This window comes from Eulemur rufifrons, chromosome 4 (assembly GCF_041146395.1).
Source record: "Eulemur rufifrons isolate Redbay chromosome 4, OSU_ERuf_1, whole genome shotgun sequence".
NCBI lineage: Eukaryota > Metazoa > Chordata > Mammalia > Primates > Lemuridae > Eulemur > Eulemur rufifrons.
In genome coordinates this window covers 76118258-76144478 of record NC_090986.1, presented here as the reverse complement: position 1 = coordinate 76144478, position 26221 = coordinate 76118258, and the positions used below count along the sequence as shown (strand labels likewise).

The following is a 26221-nucleotide window of genomic DNA, read 5'->3' as shown; positions in this document are numbered from 1 at the left end:
CCTACTCTAGCAGAGGTGCCCTGATAGAGCACAGTACCAGGACATTGGGTATCAGTGTCTACAGTGGCCCTGTATCCACCATCCCTCCAAAGGTCTAGGTGTTCCCCCCTTTACAGTATGCAGTTAGCCAAGTCAAGACCACAGGTTCCTTTGGTAAAGGACTGGGGGAATCACTGTTACATATATTTGCCATGATGTTGCAGAGTCCCGGACTCTCAGCTTCTTTACTGAGTGGATTTTGTGTCTGAAAACTGACTGAGGTCTGGAACCTGGCAAAGCATCTTGACTGTCTGTTGGCGTGGCTCTCCTCCATCTTTGGCTCATCTATCCCTGATTACTCTGGGATATGTATATTAATAAGTACCCCTGCTGGCTGCCCATATGTCTTGCCTCTAGGAACACCATGTTCTTTTCCATAGATCCCTGCATCAGCCCACTACACTGTCTTTCCAGTCTGGCTGATGGTCAGGGGCTGCCACATGGCCTTAATCATCTGGGATCGTCTTATTCCCATTGATACTAAAAAGTCCTGTTTCGTAACAGCCTCTCCAGCCCTGGATCACAGGGGGAGGTCTCTGCTGAACTTCTTAGTGAAGCTGGAGTGACTCTCCCCAGCACAGTTCTCAGCACCGTGGTCAAAGGTGTGTCCCTGGGGCCCCCCTGAGGAACACGGCCAGCTGGTGGGTCTGCCCACCTTACGTGCAGTATTCATTCCACATGCTCACTTCTCTGGCCTTTTGTTCCCTCCCTCCAGAGTGCCATGGCAATTCGGGCATCCCTACCTCATTTATTGTGGGCTGTCATTTTTTTGCAAGTTTCTGTGAGCCATTCTGGGAGCATATCACAGCCACACGCCTGGCCCTTGCCGGGATGTGAAGCCCTGTGTCACGGAGAGTGCCCCACATCAACAGCCCCTCCCTCACCCAGTTCCCACTCTGCTCCTCCCCTGACCCAGCACCTTGGGATCCACACCCAGCCACACTCCCCTGTTCCTGCAGCTCCTTTGCTTAATCTTTCTCTTCCCTTCACATGCCCAGCACTTTGTGGTTGGTTGTGCCTCAGTTTGACCCTAGTTACTGGTCTGATTGCTAACAGGGAGGTGGGGCAGATCCTGAGGAGGACAGGTATGGTCTTGCAAGGCACCCGCTTCATCTGAGGTCTCTGCATGATCTTCAGGCAAGGGGATGCGGGATGTACTGGTCAACAACAGAGGAGTGATGACCACTTTTGCAGGCTATGGGGTTTGTAGGGAAATCTAGGAGTTCAAGGTTTTCAAGAGCATCCATCCTCATCCTGAGCCTAAGGGTCCCTTTCCTTCCCTCTCAGGACCTTGACTTTGGTGTAGGAGACTCCCAGAGCTGAGAGTTCTTCCTTCGCTGAAAGGACATGACAGCTGCTCTTAGACTAGGTCCTGAGTCTTGTTGGTGGAGAAGAGAGACTCTTCCTGTGCTGCAAAGGAGACCCTCTGGCTTCCGTACTTGGCTTTGAATGATGTTCAAGTGCACTGAGTCTGTCGTTTTCTCTTGAAAGCATCAGTACTCCTCAGCAGTAGCCACCCAATCCCACAGTCCTTCAAATTCCTGTTTCACTTCATACCTCGCAAATTCCAGAGACAGTGCACAAGCCAGCATGCCACTTCCCACGTGCGTCCTTTCCCAGCTCACCACAGGGGCTGTGGCAGTCCCGGGACCATTGCTGCCCCTCCTGCCCCCGCCACTGCCAGCAGCTGGTGGGGGGTTCAGCACCGGAATCCGTCCTTGGTGCCTGCTTCCCAGGACTACTTCTGGGACCCCTGCCTTAGGCAGGCTCCCCGGGAGCAGAGCCGGGACAGAGACTCAGGTGGATGTGATTTATGCAGGGAGTGCTCTTCAGGAAAACCCGTAAGGGTGTTCAGGAGAAGGGACAAGAAACGGGAAGGAGCTGGGCCGGGGTGTGGTCTCAGTGAAGTCTAGTCATGGTCTGATCCCCACGGAGCCCCTGGGACATAAACCGCACCACAGAGTTGTGCTGTCGAGAGCTACAGAGCTTTACTGGCCACTTCTGGGGGCGGGAGTGTTACCTCACAAGCAGCTCTGAGCAGGATGACCCGTCCCTGCCAATGACCCTTCTTCTCTGGAGAAGGTCGCAGGGCTAACTCTCACAGCAGCTCAGGTGTGAACTGACACACCTGCGGGATCTGGCCAAGGCCCCCACAGTGGCAACTCCGGACCCATGCCCTCACTGCCATGCCTTGACTCTTCCCACTAATGTCTTCTTTCTGTTTTAAACAAACTCCTGTACTTACCAACCTGACCCTCCTAACTCTTCACTTTCCTTCCACCCAAACGTCAGTGTTCATCTGCTCTTGAGACCAATACCTGCCCTTGCCAGGGTCAGCTACCAGCTCCCCAGTGTCCTCACGACCACTCCACCCCGTCCCATCTGTGAAAGTCCTGCCTCCACCTCTTCTCTTCCCAACTCCTCCCCAGACCACTGGAGGTTTTGCTAGGTTGACAACCCAAGCAATGCTGACAACTGAACCTCCAGTTCCTGGGCCTTCCTAACTCCAGGCACCTTTACATCTTCACTTGGGCCACCCGCTCCCTGAGCTGTGTCCTGGATTCTTCAACCCAGACCTGCTCTACACAGGAGCTCTGAACCATCACGCCTCCCTCTCTGCCCACTCTCCTTTCCTCGCCCAGCTCTCATGCCTTCCTCCTGCAATCCCTCTTCTTCAATGCGTAGACCTCCCTCCGGTTCCTTGGCCCCTCTATTTCCTTCCACTATGTCAGGATTGTTCTTATCTCATTCCCTCCGTAACCAGGACCGCTTGGCTACTCCAAGGGCAGTCCCCAGACCCACTGAGTCAGAATGTGCATTCTGACAAGATCCCCGGTGATGTGAATATGTATTAAATCTGAGAAGCTCTGCTGGGAACTACCGTGCCTGTGGGTTTCCTAGCTCTTTGTCTTGCTGTCAGACACACAAAGCAGGACCCAGTCATACGTGGCCACTGCAGTGTGGGCACCCACAGTTGCCAGCCCTTACTGGTCTGTGCTTCCTACCACAGTCGAGCTCTCTGAGCTCTTTATCAGCCCTTTCCTTTGTTTTTGTCATCTCCTCCTAATTTCTCTCAGCAACTCTTCCAGATGCTTACAGTTTCCTGCAATCCCTGACCCAAACCACTAATCCTGTTTATAAATTAAACTAGGTTTTCAAACATGTATTAGAGTAAAATCATTATATTCTCTCATGTTTCAATCTTTGAACATAACTATAATATTGTGTTAATACAAATTGACATGTATATTTTTCTAAGAAAAATGTGAATTACAAAAAACTTAGAAATTAGAAAGAGAATTGTAAAACAAATAAAGTAGGCCGGGCGCGGTGGCTCACGCCTGTAATCCTAGCACTCTGGGAGGCCGAGGCGGGAAGATTGCTTGAGGTCAGGAGTTCGAGACCAGCCTGAGCAAGAGCGAGACCCTGTCTCTACTAAAAATAGAAAGAAATGATTTCGACAGCTAAAAATATATATAGAAAAAAATTAGCTGGGCATGGTGGCACATGCCTATAGTCCCAGCTACTTGGGAGGCTGAGGCAGAAGGATTGCTTAAGCCTAGGAGTTTAAGGTTGCTGTGAGCTAGGCTGACGCCACGGCACTCTAGCCCGGGCAACAGAGCGAGACTCTGTCTCAAAAAAATAAATAAATAAAGCAAAAACCATCTGTTTCATTTTGGTATTGTATATACACATATCTGTTATATTACTTATTGTACTTCTATGTGTCCTTGGCATGTCTTATAATTTTAAAATAGAATTTAAAAGGTCATGCTGGTGCAAAGAAAAATTAGTAAGTTAACCCTGATAATGCATGACTACTGGCCGGCCCACATGTCTCTCATTCTATTTTCCTAGTCTGAAAAACTGCAATCCAAGAATTTAAATTTGAAATGAACTTGGATCTGAAGTGCTCCTGCATAAGACATAAAAGCAAAAGCTCCCAAGAGGAATGCATTTTTAACCCAGACCTCAAAGGGTTCCCACACAGAAAGTTCCAAAAACAGAAGCACACAATTTTTTAAAAAAAAAATCAAAACACATGCACACACACACATAAAACAGCCCAACATTAGAGTCAGACCAACAGAACCACATAGAGAAGAATTCTAAGATCAGAATTATCATAAATGGTCCTCACAATAAGTATGTATAATATGTGTTTTTAGAAAAAGAGAGAATCCAAAATATAGTTCAAAGACTATCAAAAATTATCAAAGGCCAGGCGCGGTGGCTCATGCCTGTAATCCTAGCACTCTGGGAGGCCGAGGCGGGTGGATCCCTCGAGGTCAGGAGTTCAAGACCAGCCTGAGCAAGAGTGAGACCCCGTCTCTACTAAAAATAGAAAGAAATTATCTGGCCAACTAAAATATATATAGAAAAAATTAGCCGGGCATGGTGGCGCATGCCTGTAGTCCCAGCTACTCGGGAGGCTGAGGCAGTAGGATCGCTTAAGCCCAGGAGTTTGAGGTTGCTGTGAGCTAGGCTGATGCCACAGCACTCACTCTAGCCAGGGCAACAAAGCGACACTCTGTCTACAAAAAAAAAAAAAAAAAAATTATCAAAGAATCAGAAATTAAAGAACTTGAAAATATAATAATTAAAATCAAAATTTAGTAGAAGTCACTTTACAGAATAGATAATTCATGAAGATTTGAAGAAATTACACAGGATATAACCCATAAACACAAAGGGGAAATGTCAAAGATGATAAGAAACATGGAGGATAGCATGAAATGGTCCCACATATGAAAGTTCCAGAAAGAAAGAATTGAGAGAATTGGGAGAGGCATTATTAAAAATGATAGTGGCTAAGAATTTTTCAGAATTAATAAGTTAATCTTCATACTTTAAAAAAATAATGAATCAAGGTAAATGAAGTTCACACCTAAATAATGTGTGGTGAAATTGCAAAACACGAAAAACAAGCAGAAGATTTTTACAGCAATCACAAAAATAAAGGGGATCTGCAAAACGAGCAACAGGTAGACTGAGAACAAACTTGTCAGCAACAACGTGGAGAGCAGAGGACAGTGGGGAAAATAACTGACGGTCTGTAATAGCACTTCTGGTGAAATTATCATTCAAATCTGTGGGTAAAATAAAGACAGTTTTAGACAAAGATTGAAAGATTTATCCACCTACAGACTTTAATTATAGGAACTTGAAAATGAGGAAAATGCTCTCAGAAAGTTCTGAGATAGAAGAAGGAATGTTGTATCTGGACATGGATATATACACGGGTATATATGTCACACAGATATTAGGTTATTAGTATGATATAGTTCCATATACATTAATATCTAGAAGCAGCCAGCATGTCTAAAGCACGCATGAAGAACTCCAGCGACACAATGAGAGACCATAAAGAAGAAATAAAGATGTGGACTTTGCCCTTGAGCAATTTATAAATCAGTTAAGATCTTAAGAACATCTCTAAGCAGCACAGAAATTGTGAATTGATAAAGACCTGAAGTTCTGGAAAAGAGGAGATAGTGAGATATACTTACTGTGACATTCGTTCCACAAATCGAAAAGACCTCATATCTAATCAGAGTAGGCAATAATCTATCCAGGAATCTCTGAAATCTGGCCTTTGTGCCTTTTATGGACTGAACAGAAGGTTAGAGGATGGTCCTTTGTCAACAGCAGCCAGAGATAATAACTAAACCGTCATCATTAATTATTGCTTCCTATGCATTCAGCAAACCACTCTCCAGGAAATACTAAATAGTGTGCCCAGTAGTTCAGGGGCAGACAGAGTAATCTGGCAGAGTGCACACAGGTATACTTTTTAAAATTTCAAACCTTAGGCACTTTGCTCTTTTTCAAAGGGATAGGGCACTTGCACATCCTCTGCTCATTTTTCCCCTTAAGTTGTTCATCTTTTTCATATTGATTTATGGTAACTTAGAGATGCTGGCATTTTGTCTATCATATGTGTTGCATATGTTTTCTTCAGTCTATACATTTCTTTTTACTTTGGTTGTTCTGTCTTTAAACATATATAAAATTTTACTTTTAATATAGTCAAATCTATGACTATTCCCTTTATTTTTTAGGGGTTTGATTTATATTAATACTTAGGAAGACCCTCCCTCCCAAAGATTATGATACTCTTATATATTTGCCTCTGATACCTTGATAGTTTTAATTTTAATCTTTAGATTTGAAATCCATATGATATTAATTTGGTACATGATTTGAGATAGAAAGTTCACCTTTTTGTTTTTCCACATAGGTAGCCTCTTGTCTCAACACGATTGATTGAATACTTTATCATTCCCCATGGATTTGAAGTGCCACCCGTATTATATTATTACGTTCCAAAATATACATGCTTCTGTCTCTAGCTCTTTTCCATGAATCAACTTATTTTTATCTGTGCCAGAACCACACAGTTTTAATCACTATGGCTCATATCAAAGTTATACATGTTCAAAGCACAACTTGGGAAGAGAAAAAAAAGTTAGACATGTCAAGCACTTTCTCCTCACCATTATTATTTTTGAAAAATTTTCATAACTCTTCTCATGCGTTTTTCTCTTCCAGTTGAATTGTGAAAACAACCTGGCAAGTTTGAAAGAAAAGCTCATTGGGATTTAAATTTTAATTGCACTGGATTTGGATATTGATTTGGAAGGAATTGACAGCTTTGCAACACAGGGTCCTTTAATCAGGAACAAGAAATGATATTACCTCATTTACTCAAGACTTAAGTTGTATATGAATATATTAATATATGTATACACATTTATACACATATCTATGTGTGTATATAGATATATCCACACTTTTTCATCAGTTCTGCACATTTATATCTATGAAGTCTGTGTAGAGATTTGTTTCTCCTTTCAACTTTCTGTGCACAACTACTTTTACAAGAGAGTCACCGTGATACTTGAGTGCCCTTTGATTATGTCACTGTGCCTGGTCCCCAGGCCCCAGCACCCTGGGCCCCACAGATTTGACCAGGAACTGAGACAGAAACTCTAGCCAGTAGCATGCTCTGTACAGGAGAGCTCCTGCTTGGACCAGTCAGAGCTTCGCTCTTAAGGACTTTGTTTTTGAGATATAGAGAGTCAGCAGGTGGTAGCAGAGTCCGAAGCTGCAAAGGAGGAAACAGTAAGCAAGAGGCAGTAGAAATGGTAAGCACAAAGCAAGAGAGAGAAAAGAGTATAGAGGTAATAGTGGGAAGTGGCCACAGAAAAACAAATGGAAGATACAGGGACAAGCTGAGTCATGCCTGTGGCAGGGTCACAAGAGTGAGAAGCAAGGAACACCTGTTGCTGAAGGGTGAGCGATCACTAGGGCCCACTTGAATAATTCATGTTATTAAGTCATCAGAGCTGTTTTGTCTCCCATATGATGTTCCAGTTCTCCATGAGGTTGGTCTGTAATACTGTTTTCTCACTTCTCTGTATTTCCTTCCAATAAATACTTATGAACTTAAGACTGAACTTTGGAGGGGGGAGAGTCCAGTGCATGTTTTCAGCCCAGCATCTCAAATGAAACGCTTAGCAGAAAACCTTGTCTCCTGCTTCATCATGAAGAATGACGCTACCAAGCGTGGGCTCCCTCGGTACTCACACCCCTACTCCCTACCACATTGTTTACATCTTTACTAACTCTCACTTGCTTCTCACCAGTCTCGGAGGACAAATAGCCCCTCCTCCAGTTCAAATTGCATCTTTCCACCCTGCCCTCGGCCCGGTACACACGCGCCTGCGCCTTGGTCAGGACCCCTGGCCACCACTTCTGGGTCCTCACTCCATTATTCCTCCTCTCATTTATTTCTTTAGCTTCTCATTCCTTCCTGGCTGCTTCCTGCCCTACAAACATGCTTGAGGCTCATCTCTCCCCCCTCGCCAGCCCCTCTCTGCCCAGCCTGTGATCCTTGCTGCTCTGTCACCCTCGTCAGCAGCGTCAGCTCCCTTCCCCCGCTGCGTGCTGCTTTCACGGACCCCATCCCCAGTGACGTCCTGATTGCCAATAATAAAGGCTATTTTTAAGCCCTATCCTCTTGAATCTCTTTGCTGATCATTTTGGCTACAACTTAATTCTGGAAGCTCTACTTCCCTCCCTTCCAATATCACACTCTTCTGGTTTTCCTTGTTTCCCATCCATGTTTGACCATTCCTTCTCTCTCTCTCTCTCTCCTTTTTTAAACTGAGTTTCTCTTTCTTAACTATCCATGAGTTTATGGTACATTGACATGGTTGGAAAACACAGGAATACACAAAAGGGAAACTCAGAAAAGTGGCACTCTTCTTGTCCCTTCTATTCCATTCCCATTCCCTGTTCTTCCTGTTTCATTCCCACCAACCCTCTGTAGTGGTGGAATTAGCCAAACTATCCTTCCTACACAAGAGAGTAGACACATGTTTATTTCCTTATGGTCTTTCTCACGTGGAAGATAGCACACTATAGTATACATACTCTTGTGCACCTTGCTTTTTTCACATAACAATATATTCTGGAAATCATGCCAAATAAGTACATAGAGATTTTCTTCATTTTTTTTTTTTATTACAACCATAGTACTTCATTGAGTGAATATTCCATAATTTGTTGAACCATTCTCCTATGTTTGTGCATTTAGGTTGGTTTTTAATATTTTGCAATTATAAGCAGTGCTATAATGAACGACCTTGTGCATTGTTAAAGGTGTGTCTTCAGGGTAAAGTCCTAGATGAGCAATTTCTAGGTCAAAAAGGAAGTACATATATAGTTTCGTTAGATTTTGTCAAATTCCCCTAGAAAAGACTTGCACCAGTTTGCATTCCCACCAGCAATGTATGAGAGTGACTATTTCCCCAAAGTCTTGCCAATCAAATACTCTGTCATTTTTTTTTCATTTTAGCCACACCTAATAGGTGAGAAGTGGCATCTCAATGTTGTTTTAGTTTATATTTCTCTAATTACGAGAAATTTTGAACAATTTTCGTATGTTTAAGGGCCATTTTTATATTTCTTATAAATTATTGATTTCCCATTTTTCTGTTGGATTTTTGGTCCTTGATTTTGCAATTTTGAAGAGTACTTTGTATGTTAGAGACTTCAGTCCTTTATCTGTGACACATGCTGCTAACGTTTTCTCCTAGTTAGTCAGCTACCTTTTGACTATGTTATGGTAGTTTTCATCATCCAAACTTGTAAACATTTTCATATAGTTACATTTATTAATTTTCTATCGCATATTAGTTTTAGTTTTTTAGTCATAGTTAGAAAGCCCACACTATTGTTAAAGAGAAATTCACCCTTTTTTTTTTTTTTTTTTGGTATTTGTATGATTTTATGGTTTTATTTTTAAATTTAGATTCTTTTTCCATTTGGAGTTCATATTTGGTTTGAGATATAGATCTAATTTTATCTTTATTCAGGTGACTACCCAGCACTACCTATTAAAAAGTTTATCACAGTGATTCGAGATGTCTGCTTTATCATATACTCAATTTCCATATGTCTGTATGTTCTGAGTGTTCTATTCCATTCCACTGGTCCATGGTCTATATATAAGCCAGTCCCACAGTGTTTTAATTATAGAGGCTTCATAGTACGTTTTAATGGCTGATAGCTCTAGACCCTCTGCTTAGATTTTCTTTTTTAAGTATTTTCCTGGATATTCTTGCATGTTTGTTTTGCCAAATGAACTTTAGTACCAGCGTGTCTAACTCCATAAAACAAAGGCTTGTTGGTGTCTTCATTGAGATTCCATTAAACTTTTACATTAACTTAGTGGGAACTGACATCTTTATTTAGGATGCTGAGTCATCTTTCCAGGAACAGGAAATGTTTTCCATTTGTCTAAGTCTACTTTAGTTCTTTCCAGACTAATGTAAAGTTTTCCTCAGAAAAGTTTTGCATATTTTTATAAGCTTCTCGTATGTAATTAATCTTCTGTTACTATCGTAAATTGGAGTTTCTCTAAATAATTTTTCTAAGTATTATGTTCTTTAAATAGTTAAAGATATGTGCATATGAAGACTATTGATTTCTGTCTGCTACTTTTTTATTTTGCTAGTTTATTTAATTCTTGTACTGTTCGAGTCAGTTTTATCATTGAATATTGATTTTCCAGGGCTTTCCAGCTACCATTATCCTAACTTTGTCATTTTCTTCCATTTTTTTCCTGGATTCAACCAATTCTCTTTTTATTATTTTCTGTTCTTTGTCCATTTCTATTCTTAGTTTTTTATATTTCCATTCAAGATCTTTTTCTATATCCCAAATGCTAGTTTTGGTGTATTTAAATTGGTGTAAAGTGTTCTTGCTTCATGGTTATTTTCTTGGGGGAAAATTTCATCAGTTGAGGTGTGTTAGATCGTATTTTCTAATTCTTTATAATAACTCTGTATCTGTTTATTTCATTTTTTCCTTTTTTTTTTTTTTTTTCTTGTAGTGTTGGGCTGATTTTTAAGATTCCTGATGTGGTGACTTCTTTTGTCAGTGTAACAAAGTCCAGATTTTAAAATGGATTTTAAGAGTGAGTGAAGCAAGAGATTTGTTTCTTTCAATTTTTTGGTCCTCTTTCCTCTTGCCCACATTTCCTGCCCTGAGCTAAAATTCCATTGATCACCCGACCTCCGTGAGCCCCTACTCTCACTGGTGAGCCACAGTGATGTTTGGGGTCTCCCGGAATTAGTGTCAGGTCAGAGCCAGCATCCAACAGTCCCTGAAAGGTTTGATTATTTCTTTTCCCTCGGTGACCCGTTACCCTGATAAAAGCTAATAGGTTCCTTTGGGGAAGGCTGGGAAAAAGATTAAATTTTTCAGTATAAATTTTCAGTTCAAGGATATCTAGCCTCCCCTTCATTCAAAGGGTTTTAGATCTGTAAACTAGCTCAAGCCTGGGAATTGATTGGCCATGACAGTCTTTCTATGGTTGAGTTTAGACCTGCAATCTGCAACCCCCCAGCCACAGACCAGTGCCAGTCCATGGCCTGTTAGGAACCAGGCTGCACAGCAGGAGGTGAGCAGCAGGTGAGGGAGCCAAGCTTCATCTGTATTTACAGCCACTCCCCATGGCTCACATCACCGCCTGAGCTCCACCTCCTGTCAGATCAGTGGCTGCATCATATTGTCATAGAAGCACAAACCCTACTGTAAACTGCACATGCGAGGGATCTGGGTTTCATGCTCCTTATGAGAAGCATGGGGGAGTGGCTGCAAATACAGATTATCATTAGCAGAGAGGTTTGACTGCACAGAGACCATAATAAATTGCTTGTAGACTCATATCAAAGCCCTATCAGTGAGTGGCCAGTGACAATTAAGCTGCATCTGATGGCAGGCTTTATAGTGGCAAGTGAGCATCTTACTTCAATTGTACAGCTGCGTCTGGGGGCCGGCTTTAAGTCAGAATCCAACACTTATTTTAGTCTGTACATGGCCCGCCCATTATTTTATTTACCACTTGTGTCCACACTTCTTTGCCACACTGTACACTTGTCTCTGTCACAGTTTTGGAAAGCCCACAAGCTAACCCTAGCAAAAATGAGTAAAAACAAACATGGCTGGAGAGCTTCTTTGAAAAGGGGGAAAGACCAAAAGATGAGACAGCAGAAGACTCTAAGACTGCCAACAAAATGAAAGCTGCATTTGAAAGAAAATACCAAGAGTCCTACTTAAATTACAGTTCATTGAAACAGGTGATTCACATTCTCCAAGCCCACTTTGTACAATACATGGCGACCGGCTATCCAGCGAAGCCAAAAAATCTTCAAAACTCTTTTGCCACATGGAGACCAAGCACCCCGGATTAAAAGACAAGCCTTTGGAGTTTTTCAAAAGAAAAAAATGTGAACACGAAGAACGGAAGCAATGATTGAAGGCCACCACTTCATCAAATGTGTCTGCACTGAGAGCATCATGCTTAGCGGCTAACCGCATTGCCAAAGCTAAGAAGCCCTTTACTATTGGTGAAGAGTTGATCCTGCCTGCTGCTAAGGACGTTTGCCGTGAACTTTTAGGAGAGGCAGAATTTCAAAAGGTGGCATGTGTTCCTCTTTCAGCTAGCACCATAGCTAGACAAATGGATGAAATAGCAGAGGATATTGAAGCACTACTGTTAGGATTAAAGAGTCACTGTGGTACACAATCCAGGTTGACAAGTCTACCAATGTTGACAACAAGGCAACAATGCTTGTTTTTGTACAATATATTTTTCAGGAGGATGTGCATGAGGGAGGATATGTTATGTGCACTTTTGCTGCCAACCAACACCACACCTGCAGAGCTATTCAAGTCTTTGAATGATTACATATCAGGAAAACTGAATCAGTCATTTTGTGTCAATATATGCACAGACAGAGTGGCTGACATGAGTGGACGGCTTTCTGGTGTCACTACTGGGGACAAGGAGGTTGCTTCTGAATGCGAGTCTATGCACTGTGTCATCCATAGAGAAATGCTGGCTAGCTGAAAATGTCACCTGAACTAAACAGTGTTTTGCAGGATGTGATTAAATTTATCAACCACATTAAAATACATGCCCTTAACTCACGTCTGTTCACGCAGCTCCATGAGGAGGTGGACGCAGAGCACACACATCTTCTCTTATACGTGGAAGTGAAGTGTCTTTCTAAGGGTAGACCACTGGCCAGAGTTTTTGAGTCACGAGAGCTGCTCCATTGATTTCTTTTAGAAAAACAGTCACCACTGACAACACATTTCAGTGACACAGAATGGGTTGCAAAACTTGCTTACCTGTGTGACATATTCAACTTGTTAAACAAACTCAATCTATCACTTTAGGGGAGAAAGACAACTGTGTTCAACTTGGCAGATAAAGTGGCTGCCTTCAAAGCCAAACTGGAATTATGGGGTTGACAAGTGAACATTGGGATTTTTGACGTGTTTCAAACGTTAGAGATTTTGAAAGAAACTGACCCAGGGCCTTCCTTCTCCCAGCTGGTGCATGATGACCTATCTCAGCTTTTAGAAGAGTTCAAGCATTACTTCCCAACCACTGTAGACCCCCAAACTGGGAAAGAATGGATCCACGACCCAGTTATGAATAAGCCAGGTGAATCGACGTTGTCAGAGGTAGAAGAGGATCAACTGCTTGAGATCGCAGATGACAGTGGCTTAAAAGTATGTTTGAGACTTCAAATCTCCATACATTCTGGATTAAAGTCAAAGCAGAATATTCTGAGATTGCCACAAGAGCACTGAAAAGCCTGCTTCCATTTCCAACATCTTATCTTTGTGAAGCAGGGTTTTCTGCAGTGACAGCCACCAAAATGAGTTTATGGAGTACATGGACATAAGCAACACACTTTGAGTGTCACTGTCTCCCATCACCACCGGATGGGACCATCTAGTTGTAAGAAAACAAGCTCAGGGTTCTCACTGATTCTGCATTATGGTGAGTTGTATAATTATTTCATTATATATTATGATGTAATAATAACAGAAATAAAGTGCACAATAAATGTAATCTGCCTGAATTATCCCCAAAGCATGCCCTGAATCCCTCCCAGTCCATGGAAAAATTGTCTTCCATGAAACCAGTCCCTGGTGCCAAAAAGGTTGGGACTGCTGCTTTAGATGTTGCTCACTTGACCTAGAACTTTTCTGCTTACACAGATGAAGAAAGAATTTAGTAGGCTTCCTATCTATTTCACTTCTAGGAACGCCGTGGTCAACCAGCCAACTGCACAGCTCTGCATGAGTCAGACTGATTGCTGCTCTGACTCTGCTGTCCTTACAGTAACCACACCCACCTTGGCTTCAGTGATCGAGTGCCACCACATGGCCCCTGCCACCCCGGGATCAGTTACACCCATTGCATTTAGGTTTCCCAGTTCAGTGCGGCATTTCCCACTGTGAGGTCTCCACTACAGAGAAGGGTGATCATAGAGCTCTTCAAGGAAGCTGGGGTTCCCCTCACAAATTGAAAGGTATGTCTTCTAGACCCTTCCAGTCAGGGTGAGTGGGTCGTAAATGACAAATCCACTCTAACATTCCCATCTCTCTGAGCCTTTGAATCTCTTCCTCTGTATTAAACCAAGGCACATCCTGCATTTTCAGGCCACTCACTGTGGGCTACCTTTTGGAGCATGTTTCAGCCAACTACACAAACCATTAGAGCCCTTTCTAATTCCCCAAGCTATAGTACTAAACGTGGAATCTCTGCTTAGTGAGCCCATGTCAAGAAACAGCCTGATCCGACTTTATGTGTCTCCCACCATTCTCCCAAACCCTCAGTGTTCATTCCCCCATGTTCCTCAGAATTTTGTCAGCATGGTCTTGCACAGCAGCTGCCTCAGAAAAGGCTGTTAGTATTTTTGGGCCATGCAGGGTTAATGCCCTGAGAACAGAGAGGGAAAGGCTGGTACTGCGGGAGGTGGGCAGGCCACTTCCCCTGGGGTTAGGGAGGCCACTTCTGGGGGGGGAAGACCTCTTCACTGGCCAAGAACACTCATCTGAATGTCCATAGTGCCATCAGGGTCTTCCTGCACATCCCTATCCCAGTTTACAGGATCCAATTCTTTCCCAAGCAGTGATTGCACTGTAACAATAGACACCCTACAAGGCTGGGGGTCAATGGTATTGTCATTCACCCAGCTGCATGATGAGATTTGCAATTTTTGGATTTATAGCAATTTCAGCCCTGCAGCTACAGGGGATAAGGATCTCCTTCATGGCACACATAGAAGTTCCCAGGTTACTTGTGCAACACTTGAGCTGGGAATTCAAATCTTGCACTGCTTTGTCCAGTGACATTAGGAGCAACCAGCCAACCTCACTAAATTTATTTGTTTTCTAAAAATGTTTGGAAGTATTATATACAGAGTCACCCAGCTCCTTGCTTCTTGTAACTGCTTCATAAGGAGTATCTGCTGCAGATATTTCGCCTATGTCTATAAACAGTTCAGCTGTGGAAATCAGTGCTCTGTTTACTACTGGAAATAGAGTCGTTAGCATCTTTAAATCTAATCAAATTAGAGAGCCAATTCCAGAACTGTTATGTGGTAGATAACGTTATCTCTGTCTTATAGAGGAGAAAAGTAAGGCGCTGAGAGAGTAAGTGACCTACCCAAAGTCACTCAACTAATAATTAAACTGAAATCTATCTGACCTATATATTGAAACTGCTCTTTTTTCTTTCCTTCTAGTCTTTCTTTGTAACAACAGTCACACTGTTGATTGATACTCACTCGTGGTTCGCTGGGATCATCCTTCTCTTCTAATATATGTCACATAGACAGATAGATTTTGTGGCTTTGCAGCTGCTTCCCACCCCTATTCAGATTCTACACATCAATTGTCCAACCCATTTATCTAGCTAGTAAAGATAATTTCAAATTTCGCTTCTGAGGTTAGTCAACTCTCGAGAATATAATACAGAACCCTAAGGAGGATCCCTCTCCTGCAGTCATCCTAGTCACTGACTTAAAAGGAAAAAAATGTGCTGCCAAAGACTAACAGACTAAAAGAAAAGAAAAGATTATCTTACATCGGTAGCCACCTTTCTGCTTGGATGTTATAGAAAAGTGACTTTTTTTTAGTTCTCTTTTGACAAATATCTAACTACATATCAAAGAACAAAAGCATGTATGTCATTTGTTTCTTCTTTGTTCTCTCAATTTTCTAACTCCTGATTATTCCATCAAAGGTGTTTCAGAGCATCTATTGCCTGCATGTTGGTGATCCTAACCACCAATTGCAGAAAGATTTCTGTTTTGTGTTTTCCCTTTCCAGCCCATTCTCACCTTATTAAAATCTAGATGGAGTGTGTGTGGGTAAAGCTAGCATATTTTCCTGGCGATCCCCTTTGCTTCAATCCAGTGCTAGAGCTTCAGCTTATATTTTAGATGCATGGAAAAAGAACGGACCTGGATGGTGGAAACAAAATAAACAGATGGTTGCCTTGACGATCTGTAAGACAGACTCTTTCATGATCGTTTTTCATGGTTTTCTTTTGAAATAAATAGTGAGACAGAGATATAATTTGTGTCGTATTGACCTCCTGCAAATGGTACCAAGGCCCCAAACTGCACAAAACACCACAATGTCTCTCCCAAAAAGCCACCTTGGCTTGGATTGACTCCCTGGCAGTCCGGCCCTGCATTGCCTTAGGAAATGTTCGCTGAGACCTATTCCCAAGGCAGATCACCAGTGTTGTGGGAGTGAGTGGGCACAGCAAGGCGGCTGTGATATTTCGGGGGAAGACAAAGGTAAACGATTATTATTACATGAGGTAGGATGTCATGGTACAAGAACACAGAGTGACATGAAGTCACAGAGAACAAGAAAATTCCCTCCAAATGGGAAGGTTGGGCAGAGGCCCTGGAGGAGGCGAAGGGGTGCTGACCAAAGAAAGACAAAGAAACAGAGCTAATAAAATTGGACACCTTAACATTGACATGCACATAGTTTCTGCTAGGTCAGTGTTTAAGTTGTTCATACATTTGCTTGTAAATGTATTTAAACACACACACACATTGAAACGGAGGCTCTTCCTCCAAGCTATGAAAATGTGGGGCAACTCCATAAATATGTTTAAATTTCCTTTTACATTTTCCTATGCTCAGATCCCTAATCCAGGTTATAACACAGGCTTGCGATTCTACAGGCCTTGTAGACAGAAGGTTCAACAATTGCAATGCGATTAGTAAAGCACAGTGATGCAAGACATAAGCTTTAGAGTCAGACCTGCATTCACGGCCCTACTCTATCACTTTCTAGCTTTATGTACACCTGGTAGATTGTGCAACTTCTCAGCCTCAGTTTTCTCACCTGCAAAATGGAGAGGATAATAGTGCTCATTTCACACAGTTGTGTGATAGTTACATGACATAGTGTGTGTAACCCCTAAGCACAGTGCCTGGCATCTGTTGTCAGTTAATGTTCATCATTAGTTATTGCTGCAAAACACAGAGTGTTCATAAAGTTTTCTCCAAGGAGATACAACATTAGGCTTTCATATGACTTTTCTAAATGCTTGTTGCTATTCCAATGCAAGAAAATATGCCAGGAATAAAAACATCTCCAACTCTTTTAAATATTGGAAGCTAAAAACATCTCCAGTTTCATGAGCCTATGAGGTCACGGTTTCCTTCTATGCCAAATTACAACAGACTAAACCCCCATTCTATCTGCCTTCTAGACGTTTAATCTTTTTTCAGGTATCCAGGCATTTTGGGGACTCCCTGGAGAATTTTTATTCAGAGGGTACCTCCCTACCTGGCTTGTCACCGTGTGATAGGTCCAGTTCATCTCCCTCAAAATGAGTTTCATTGAGTATTTTTCCACTACCTGGAATCTGGGCCCCAGCTTCTGAAAGCCAAGAGAAGGAGTGGCTTCCTTATCACTGCAACTCAAGGCCCCATCCTGATTTTTTCAGTGACTTCTTCAAAGGACATTTTGCCTGTGGGAAGGATCACTTCCTTCAAAGGAAATCTCATTCCCTCCACAGGGCCCTCAAAAGATAACAAACAGCACCTTTTGTTTGTGTTATCTAATTAACTAGAAGGAACCAGAGCTCCTAGCAAGATGGATGATTCCAGATCTAGGGGAGGAAATATGCAAGAGGAGCCTATGATATCTTGTGTCAGAAAGCAAGGAATACATACACCACATTTCATTAATCCACTCATGAACTGACGGGCACTTGGATTGAATCCAGATCTTTGCAATTGTGAACTGTGCTGCAGTAAACATTCGAGTGCAGGTGTCTTTTTGATAAAATGACTTATTTGCCTTTGGGTAGATCCCCAGTAGTGGAATTGCTGGATGGAATGGTAGGTCTGCTTGTAGTTCTTTGGGGTATCTCCACGCTGTTTTCTGCAGGGGTTGTACTAATTTGCAATCTCCCCAGCGTTCCTTTCTCTCTGCATCTGCAGCAGCATCTATTGTTTTTGGACCTTTTAATATGAATTAATTTCTTTTGCAGCAATTTGGAAGGAATTGGAGATGATTATCCTAAGCAAAGTATCTCAAGAATGGAAAAACACACATCACATGTACTCTCTAATAAATTGGAACTAACCAGTGGTCACACAAGTGCACAGAGGGAAGTAAAAATCACTGGAAATCAAGCAGGGGGAGGGGGAAGAGGAGCGGTACAAAAAACTCACTTAACAGGTACAATGAACACTATTCAGGTGATGGACACATTTATAGCCCTGACTTGAACCATGTAACAAAAACATTTGTACCCCCTAAATATTTTGAAATAAAAAAATGGCTTTTTCCACTCTGTAGTGAAAAAATTAAAATTTTTTTAAATTAAAGAAAAGAAAGCAAGGAAGGTAGACTAATGACTTGTGTCCAAAGGACAAAGGGGCCAACGAGAAGTGCCACAGGCCAAGGATGGGATGTATTGAACATGGAGAAAGGATAATAAATGCAACTGACTAAAACACATCATGTATCTTAAAATAAATTCATGAGTTGATAATTTATAATGATGTGGGAGAAAAAGTGAGAGACAACAAACAACCTTAACAGCAACCTGGCTGGGTACCGTTGCAGCTTCAAGTCTTTATTTAGAGACTTGGCACTTAAAAGCAAACGACTAAGCATTTACCTTGTCCTTCCTGTACAGACTGTATTGCAGGGAGTTAAAACCGCCCTAGTTGTTCAAAAACACAATCAGACAGAAGGAATAAGTTCTAGTGTTTGATAGTGCAGTAGAGAGACTATAGTTAACAACAATTTATTGTATATTTCAAAATAGCTAGAAGAGAAGATTTGGAATGTTCCCAACCCAAAGAAATGGTAAATGTTTGAGCTGATGGATATTCTAATTACCTTGATTTGATCATTACACAGTGCATGTGCCAAAATATCGTATATACTCCACAAATAAGTATAACTATTATGCATCAATTAGAAATATATATATATCTTTTCTTATCCCTACTTGATAAGAAAAATTCTCTTTTATGTAAAAATTCCAGCTAATAAATGCAGAAAGACAAAAAATAATCAGAACATTACATTCCAACCCCCAATGAAATAATCACTTCAGGTAATAATTATTAACAGATGAAACCATTACATGAAATGTTTATGGGAAACTTTACAGTGGAGGAGATGAGGCTATCACATCCTGACCCATTACAGCTCACTAAATATGGAAGATCCTGATGGAATGCAATATGATGCCCACAGCATCACCTCTAAGATATTGTTATGCCCCAGATTGAACTCGAATCTAACCCTGACTGGAAAGCTAAATTTCACTTAAAGGGATGTAGGAACAAGTGAAATGACATCACAAAGAAACAAAGAGGTAAATCCAGCATGTGGAACATTCTACAGGGCAGCTGACCCAGTTTCTGAATAAGTCAATGGTACGGCAGAGAAAGGAAGGGAGGGTTTTGCTGTTCATAAGAAACCTAAGCGATTTCAAACCTAATGCAATATGAACCTAGTTTGGGTCTCGAGTCAAACAAATAAACTGAAAAAGAAAATTTTTAAATATTGTCAGTTTTGTTCAATGTTTTAATGGCATTGTGGTTATGTAATGAAATGTCATAATTTTTAGCAATGCATACTAAAGTGTATAGGGCTTTGCTTTGAAATACTTTAACAAAAAAAAGAAAGAAAGAAAGAAAGAAAAGAGACAAGTGAAAAAGATGATAAAATCTTAGTAATGGCTGAATCTGGGTGATGGGTGTATGAAGAAAAAGTTTAAAAAAAAAGGATAGATGAAACAAATGCACCAACATCTTGATAGCTGTGGGAACTGGAAATGTAAATATGAAGCTCCTTTGTATTTATCTCTATTTTTGAGTGTATCTGTAATTTTTATAGCATGTAAGGAAACAAACAAGGCACATAGGACACGGGTGCATTTCTCAAAATCTAGGTTGTGTGTGCTGAGATCCTACCACGTGTGCGATTGCGGAAATGCCACATACGATGGAGGGAACCTGCCCCAGTGCTGTGCCCTTTAGTATCCTCTGTGCACAAGAATAGAAGCTGAAAATCACCTTTCTTTGTGTAGATTCTTCAGTCTCACCCTAATCTCCTGTGAGCAACTGTGGTAGCAAGATCTCATGCATCTCCCAAGAACAAGCAGTAATTTTCTAGTACGGTGCCATCTAAATCCTAATTTAGAAAGAAACAGTTTCCTAAAGCGAACTATCTGCAGGAAAACAACTGTGCTTGGAAGAAAGCATCCTTTAAATCAATATGGGGCGAAGTGGAGCCTCCCCACTCCCTCTGGCTCCTTCCACAATAGGGGCTTTGCTCTGTCTTGACTGAATCCGTGCCTGTGGTTCAGCAACTGTTTGCCTCCAGGTGAATTCAAGCTACTGCTATTTTTTATAATGGTAAAATATAACAAAAAGTTTACCACCTTAACTATTTTTAAGTGTACAGTTCAGTAGTGTTAAGTACAGATGCTCCTCGACTTATGACAAGGTTACAAAAACACACTTTCGACTTGGGATATTTTCAATGTATGATGGGTTTATCTGGGCATAGCCCCATCATAAACTGAGGAGCATATTGAATGTGTCTCGCCAACGTGGAGTAGAAAACTCCTAAAATGAACTGTGTAAGTCAAGGACAGTCTCTACGTTCACACTGTAGTGGAACCAATTTCCAGAGTTCTTTTCATCTTATAAAACTGAAGCTCTGTGTTCCTTAAACAACTCCCTATTCCCCCAGTGTCCCCGCCAGCCCTTGGCAACCCCTATTTTACTTTCTGTCTCTGTGAATTGGATCTCTCTAGGTACCTCATGTAAATGGAATCATACAGTGTTTGTCCTTTTGTGACTGGCTTATTTCACTTAGCATAATGTCCTCAAGGTTCATCCACGTTGTAGAATGTGTCAGAATTTCCTTCCTTTTAAAGACTGAATAATATTCCATTGCACATATATGCCACATTTTGTTCATCCATTCATCTGTTGATGGACATTTGTGTTGCTTCCACCTTTTGGGTGCTGTGAATAATGCTGCTATGAACACGGGTGCACCAAGCCACCCTGACAACATAGATTTTTCTCATAGAGGTTTCAAAAGCCCCAGGAATAGCTCTCAGCCCAGGTTCAGGCTCAAGGTACCGTGAGCTTCTCTCCCTCTGAGAGGTCTGCCCAAGCTCACTGCTGAGCAACGTCAGCCTGTGTGAGAGGGGGGCAGCTCCGGACCTCCTGACATCACAGAGCCCAGATAGGGGTCCTTGCATTTTTCCTGGAACTCTTTGTTTTAAACCGATAAAAATAAAACATGCTAGCAGGAGAGTAAAATGTAGAAATTTGCTCCTCCTGTTTTCCATTCCTCAAGGGTTGGCTGCTGTTACATCAACAGTGTGTATCTTTCCAAAACTTTACTCCAAACATATACAAAGGTATATGTAAGCTTTGTTTTTTATAAAAGTTTACTTTCTACTCAACAGTGTATCATCTTTCCATGCATGGTAACGGTATTGGAAATCTAAAGTATTTTCCATTTTTGTGCTATTATGGATGATACCGAATTGAGTACCTTTATGCAAACGTGCTTGCATATTTATATTAGTATTATTGTAGTTTAGATGTGGAAATGTTGGATCAAGGTGTATGTACATTTAATATTTTGATAGGTACAGCCAAATTGCCTTTCTAAAGGATTACACTAATTTACCTATTAGCTTTAAAGAAAGATTTGAGCTTATTCTTTCGCGTTTAAGGCAAACATATCCAGTCTGTGCCTATTTGACCAACAAATATTCTTTCCTCTCTCCAAGCAAATCTAAATAACCTACACCAACTTAATTAAAATCCGCTTGGAAAATCTCAGTAAAGTTAGTAAAATCATCTGGTTTTAACAATTATTGTCTCCTTGTAGCCTTAGGCAAATTTAGTGGGCAAAATGTAATTGTATTATTTCTGCAGATGATAAATTTCAGGATTTCTCCTCTGAGGTCTGAGGACATACAAAATTAATCTTGTAAATATTTGCATCTTTTACTTTCAGGATTACATAAATATATTTTAAAATACCAAGTCTCTTTTGGAAAAAACAAAACAAAACTTTTGCTTCCTGCCTTCTTCCCTTTTTGATTTTTAACTGTTTGAAAAATCATAAATTACCTAGATCAAGTCCTCAAGCTTTCATGCCAATTTGCTTAGAAGAAATGTATGTCTCAGATTCCAATTTTTAATGACTTAAGTCACTTGAATGGTTTGTGTATGTCAGCCTAGGCCAGCGATTTCGCAATTATATTTCAAATATGAAGATTTCATCAACTAAGGCAAAAAAAAAAAAATTGTTCATGGCATGCAAATTTGAAAATGAGCAGTTGGTTGTCCCCATTAGCAACCATGACCCTGAGAGGAGTGTCCTGGGAGGAGAGGCCGTATGCATCACGTTTATAAATATTTTTCCTTCTCAGAAGAATGAAAGCCGGGATTTGAGCAGAGCCAAGCCCCCGCCAGCCCCCCGGGTCGGCCCGGGGCCGCGTCCCCGCAGCCGGCTGCCTTTGTGTGCTGGCTGCGCGCTCTCCAGGCGTGTCTGCGCGGCGCCCGGGCGCAGCCCCACGCGGGGAGGGCCGGGAGCGGCCGCCGGGAGCCGGCGGTCCTCTTAGAGGGATGGCACTGGTAAATGCTCCGTTGTCATGCGACTATTGATCTGCCTCACTGTGAGGATTCCAGGGGCAAAGTGACCCTCCCTCCCGCCTGTCCCCTCCCTTCCTCGCTCCCCGCCCGTTCTCCCGCTGCCGAATCCGAACGCTGCCGCTCTGCTCGCCTCCCCCTCTCCTTCCTCTGGCTCCCGGATTCCTGAAGTTATTAGGAGAAATAAGGTAGCCGAGGGGACCACATGGAAGTTGTGACAGCTCCCAGCGGCGGCGCGCCCCTTTGGTGTGTGCCCGTCCCTCGGCTCAGGAGTTGCCCGCGGACACGCTGAATGAAGGAGGTCCCCTTGCCAGCCGGCTGCCGCGATGGGCCACTGCTGCTGCAAGCCTTATAACTGCCTCCAGTGCCTGGACAAGACGGTACTTTCCTTCCCCTCTCCTCTTCCCCTCCTCCTTCGCAAGGGCAGAGAGAAAGCGGTGAGCCAGCCACCTCTGTCCCTGTCCCCCTAGCATGCGTGTGCGCTTTGTTGGTGAACAGGAAGCTCCCTTTACTCGTTCCACGGTGCTGAATCGTGAGTGGTGTTCACAGAAACATTTGGTCTCACATACTCTGCAGTGCCTTACATAATTCTTTATTCCTGCAGTCTCGAATGTAACTGTTGCATTTGCTTGAAATAGTAGGGCTCTGCTCAAACATTTTGAAATCCAAACTGCCAGGAAATCCTTGGAATATTCTTAATGCATTTTAATGTACCTGTGAAACCTAAGACGGTCCAGTGGGGAATTTAGATTAGCTAGGCATGTTTCTCTTTGCCAAGTGCTAACTTTGAAAGTTTACCACTCTTTTTTAAAAACAGCATCCATCCCTGTAATTCATATTCTTGACATCAGAGAAGAAAGCACACCAGTGTAGTTTTTCTCTCTGTACTTTGCGTCACAGAGGGATGAATAGCAGAGAGGTGAAAACTTAAAGAGCCAGAGAGAGTCTGAGGGTGTGTTCAAGTCTTCACTGCAAGCAAAATTCACAGCTAGGGAACTGAAAATAGAGTACGAGAGAGAATTGTATAGCAATTCCAACACCAAGCCTTTCTGTGCTTTTGACAATCGCCTACTCTGTGAGCTTGCAGAGGGATTAGGTTATGCTTTTAATTTCGCTACTAGAAATCCGTGGACAAGAACTCTTGTCTCTGTGATATATTTTATTATCGTATACATTCGGATGTCTCAAAGACACATGGAATGGAATTTCACCAGGGACTGAAATTGCCTCCTTTCCACCATATGGGGATGAGCTAGCTAGATAGCTTGAGATATAGTATGTGACCAGGCCAAGGAAAATATATGGGTTAATATAAAACTCATCACAAGGCGGTCACTTGGGAACATCTTAGTTACCAGTTCTGCTCATGAACTTTGACCTAAAGTAAGGCTTCATACCACCTAGTAAAATTACCCTGATACCTAAGAAGTCACTTAGCACTTTTGCTCCAATAGAAATAACTACTTCAATGGGTTCAGCTTTTACTACCATGAATATGAACTAAAATATTTGTATACACATTCATATGCTTTTAACAAATAGAAATAAGAAACATTTGCATTTTATGTCTGCAAACCCAACATTGAAGTGATTCAGCCCTTTTTCAAGAGAAGTGGTCACAAAAAGGTGTTGAAGGGAGCTTTCCAATAATAGTTGTAGTAAAAGGGAAAGATTTTCTACATGTGCGACAATATAATAAACTTCACATTTCTACACCCTGTTACAAAAGTTTTAGAAATAGAGGCCTTTTTGTTTGAGAAGGTATATTTTAAAGTGCATCTGTTTTTGTTTTGATTCAAATCAGCTTCTTGAAAATAATTATCTCTATGTCATTCTTGAATTCAGAGATTTTAGAAGATAATTCAATGTTATTTCATCTCTTTAGTAGTGCGATATTTAAGTAACTTCTAAATGTGTTAGCTTTCATACTTCAAACTCAATATGAATTATTCTTTACTGGTGAAAACTTAAAAATTTACACTGCATTTATCAACTTTTTCATCTTGTTCACCCCCATTTCTTGACTTTTCTTTGCTATATTTCAGAATAGTATTCCCATTTGAGGTTTTATAGATATATATTCATAGGTGTTCTTTTAAGGAATTGAGAACTTTCATTTTTTAAACAAGAAAAAAGGCGTTGTTTTACAAGTTACTTTTCAGAATAACTTCACAAGCAGTTTGCCAAAACCATTTATTTATTTGATTAGTTACTTACCCCTTGGGCTAGGCATTGCATACTGGGACATTGTAGGATTCTACTCCAACCTCAAACTCTAGAAATCGATACTCCTTCAAATCCCACAATAAAATTCTTCAGTCTGTTAATCACCTCCAACAACCCCAACATCAATATGGATTTAAAAAGCCTGATAAAATTGTTGATAAAGTTGTTGCTGTAATTTGCATTACAGAGCCCAGCTTAAAAAACCTTAAAAAAATAAACATTTCCTCAGAACTTCATATAGATACAAAATAGAAAACTTTATTTTGAAAAATAAAAACATTTAATAACAGTTTGCTCATAGTACAGCAAAAGATGTTCTGAAACACATGGTGGAACAATTAAAGATACTTTTTAAGTAATCAGTTTCAGAGATGGGGCTGAGAAATTTGAATAGTTAAATGCTTCTTTAACATTAATTCATTAGGGGAAACTAGAATCTTTCCTAGAATACAAAATGAAAAACAAATTGTTAAATGAACAAATGGTTTTTAAAAGCTATTTGTGCTTATGTATTTCCAACTTATAAAAACCTGCTCATTGGGAATGTTTATTGCTGATTTACTCTGTGCCACGTTACTATGGGGACTACCAAAGCATTCTTAAAAGGCGCGCCCTGCCTTGGGTAGTTTACAATAATTGGTTTGGTTGTACTTCCACCTCTTCCAGACAAATTACAAGTGGGGTAGGTACCAATAACACAAGCAGAGCAATTGGACATTAATACAGGACTGGAGTATGATTAAGTGAAAGTTGTGTTGTGCTGACCATACCTGTTTCTGGAATTTAGGGGAAATTAGGCTAGAACTGCAGGCAAGGTTTCTTGGAAAAAGTGGAACATGAATTACACTTTGAAGTATAATTTTATTAAAATGAAGAGGAGAAAGAATGTAATGCCAAGCAAGGAATCCATGAGGAAAGGTGTTTTAGTCCAGTTTGATGCAGTGTGAGAGAGAAAATCTCGTGGTAAACGCAGCGGGAACTCCGGCACATAGGGACTATGGGGACTTTTCCAGCCCAAAAGCTGTACCCACGTTTTCCAACTTGTGTTAATAAAAGTGGGCTTTTGAGCAGAGATACAGTCTGTGGAAAGACTCACCTACAGGTATTTTGTAAGGAACGATATGACCCAGGAAGGCCATCAAGGCACCCAGATAGATCCCAAAGGGTCCATTCACCTGTGGGCTCAACGTGGTCCAGGATGAAGCCAGCAGCTTCCTATGCACAGAAACTCCTCCTTCCTAACCTCCCTAAGTTGATCGTTGTTAGGATCGCTGAGTTATTAAGAGAAATAAACTAGGTGTCTAAACTAGAATGTCAGCTTGCTCTTTAACAATAAGAAATATAATGACAAGCAAATGTTAACAAGCCTGATAAACATGTTATTTCTTTTATTTTTT

General features: G+C 41.4%; 1 protein-coding gene across 2 annotated transcripts in view; it reads left to right on the top strand.

The window, feature by feature from the left end:
• The window catches only part of MTUS2 (microtubule associated scaffold protein 2), a 301278-nt gene that overhangs the window by 210873 nt on the left and 64184 nt on the right, over nucleotides 1–26221 (top strand). The window contains exon 1 of one of the 2 annotated variants that reach the window (XM_069467396.1): nucleotides 22738–22978. The exons of the other annotated variant lie outside the window; for it this stretch is intronic. Within the exon in view, the coding sequence (XP_069323497.1) occupies nucleotides 22925–22978 (54 nt within the window). The 5' untranslated portion in view covers nucleotides 22738–22924. Of the gene's footprint in view, nucleotides 1–22737; nucleotides 22979–26221 lie in introns of those variants that run through there. 2 annotated transcript variants of the gene reach the window in all.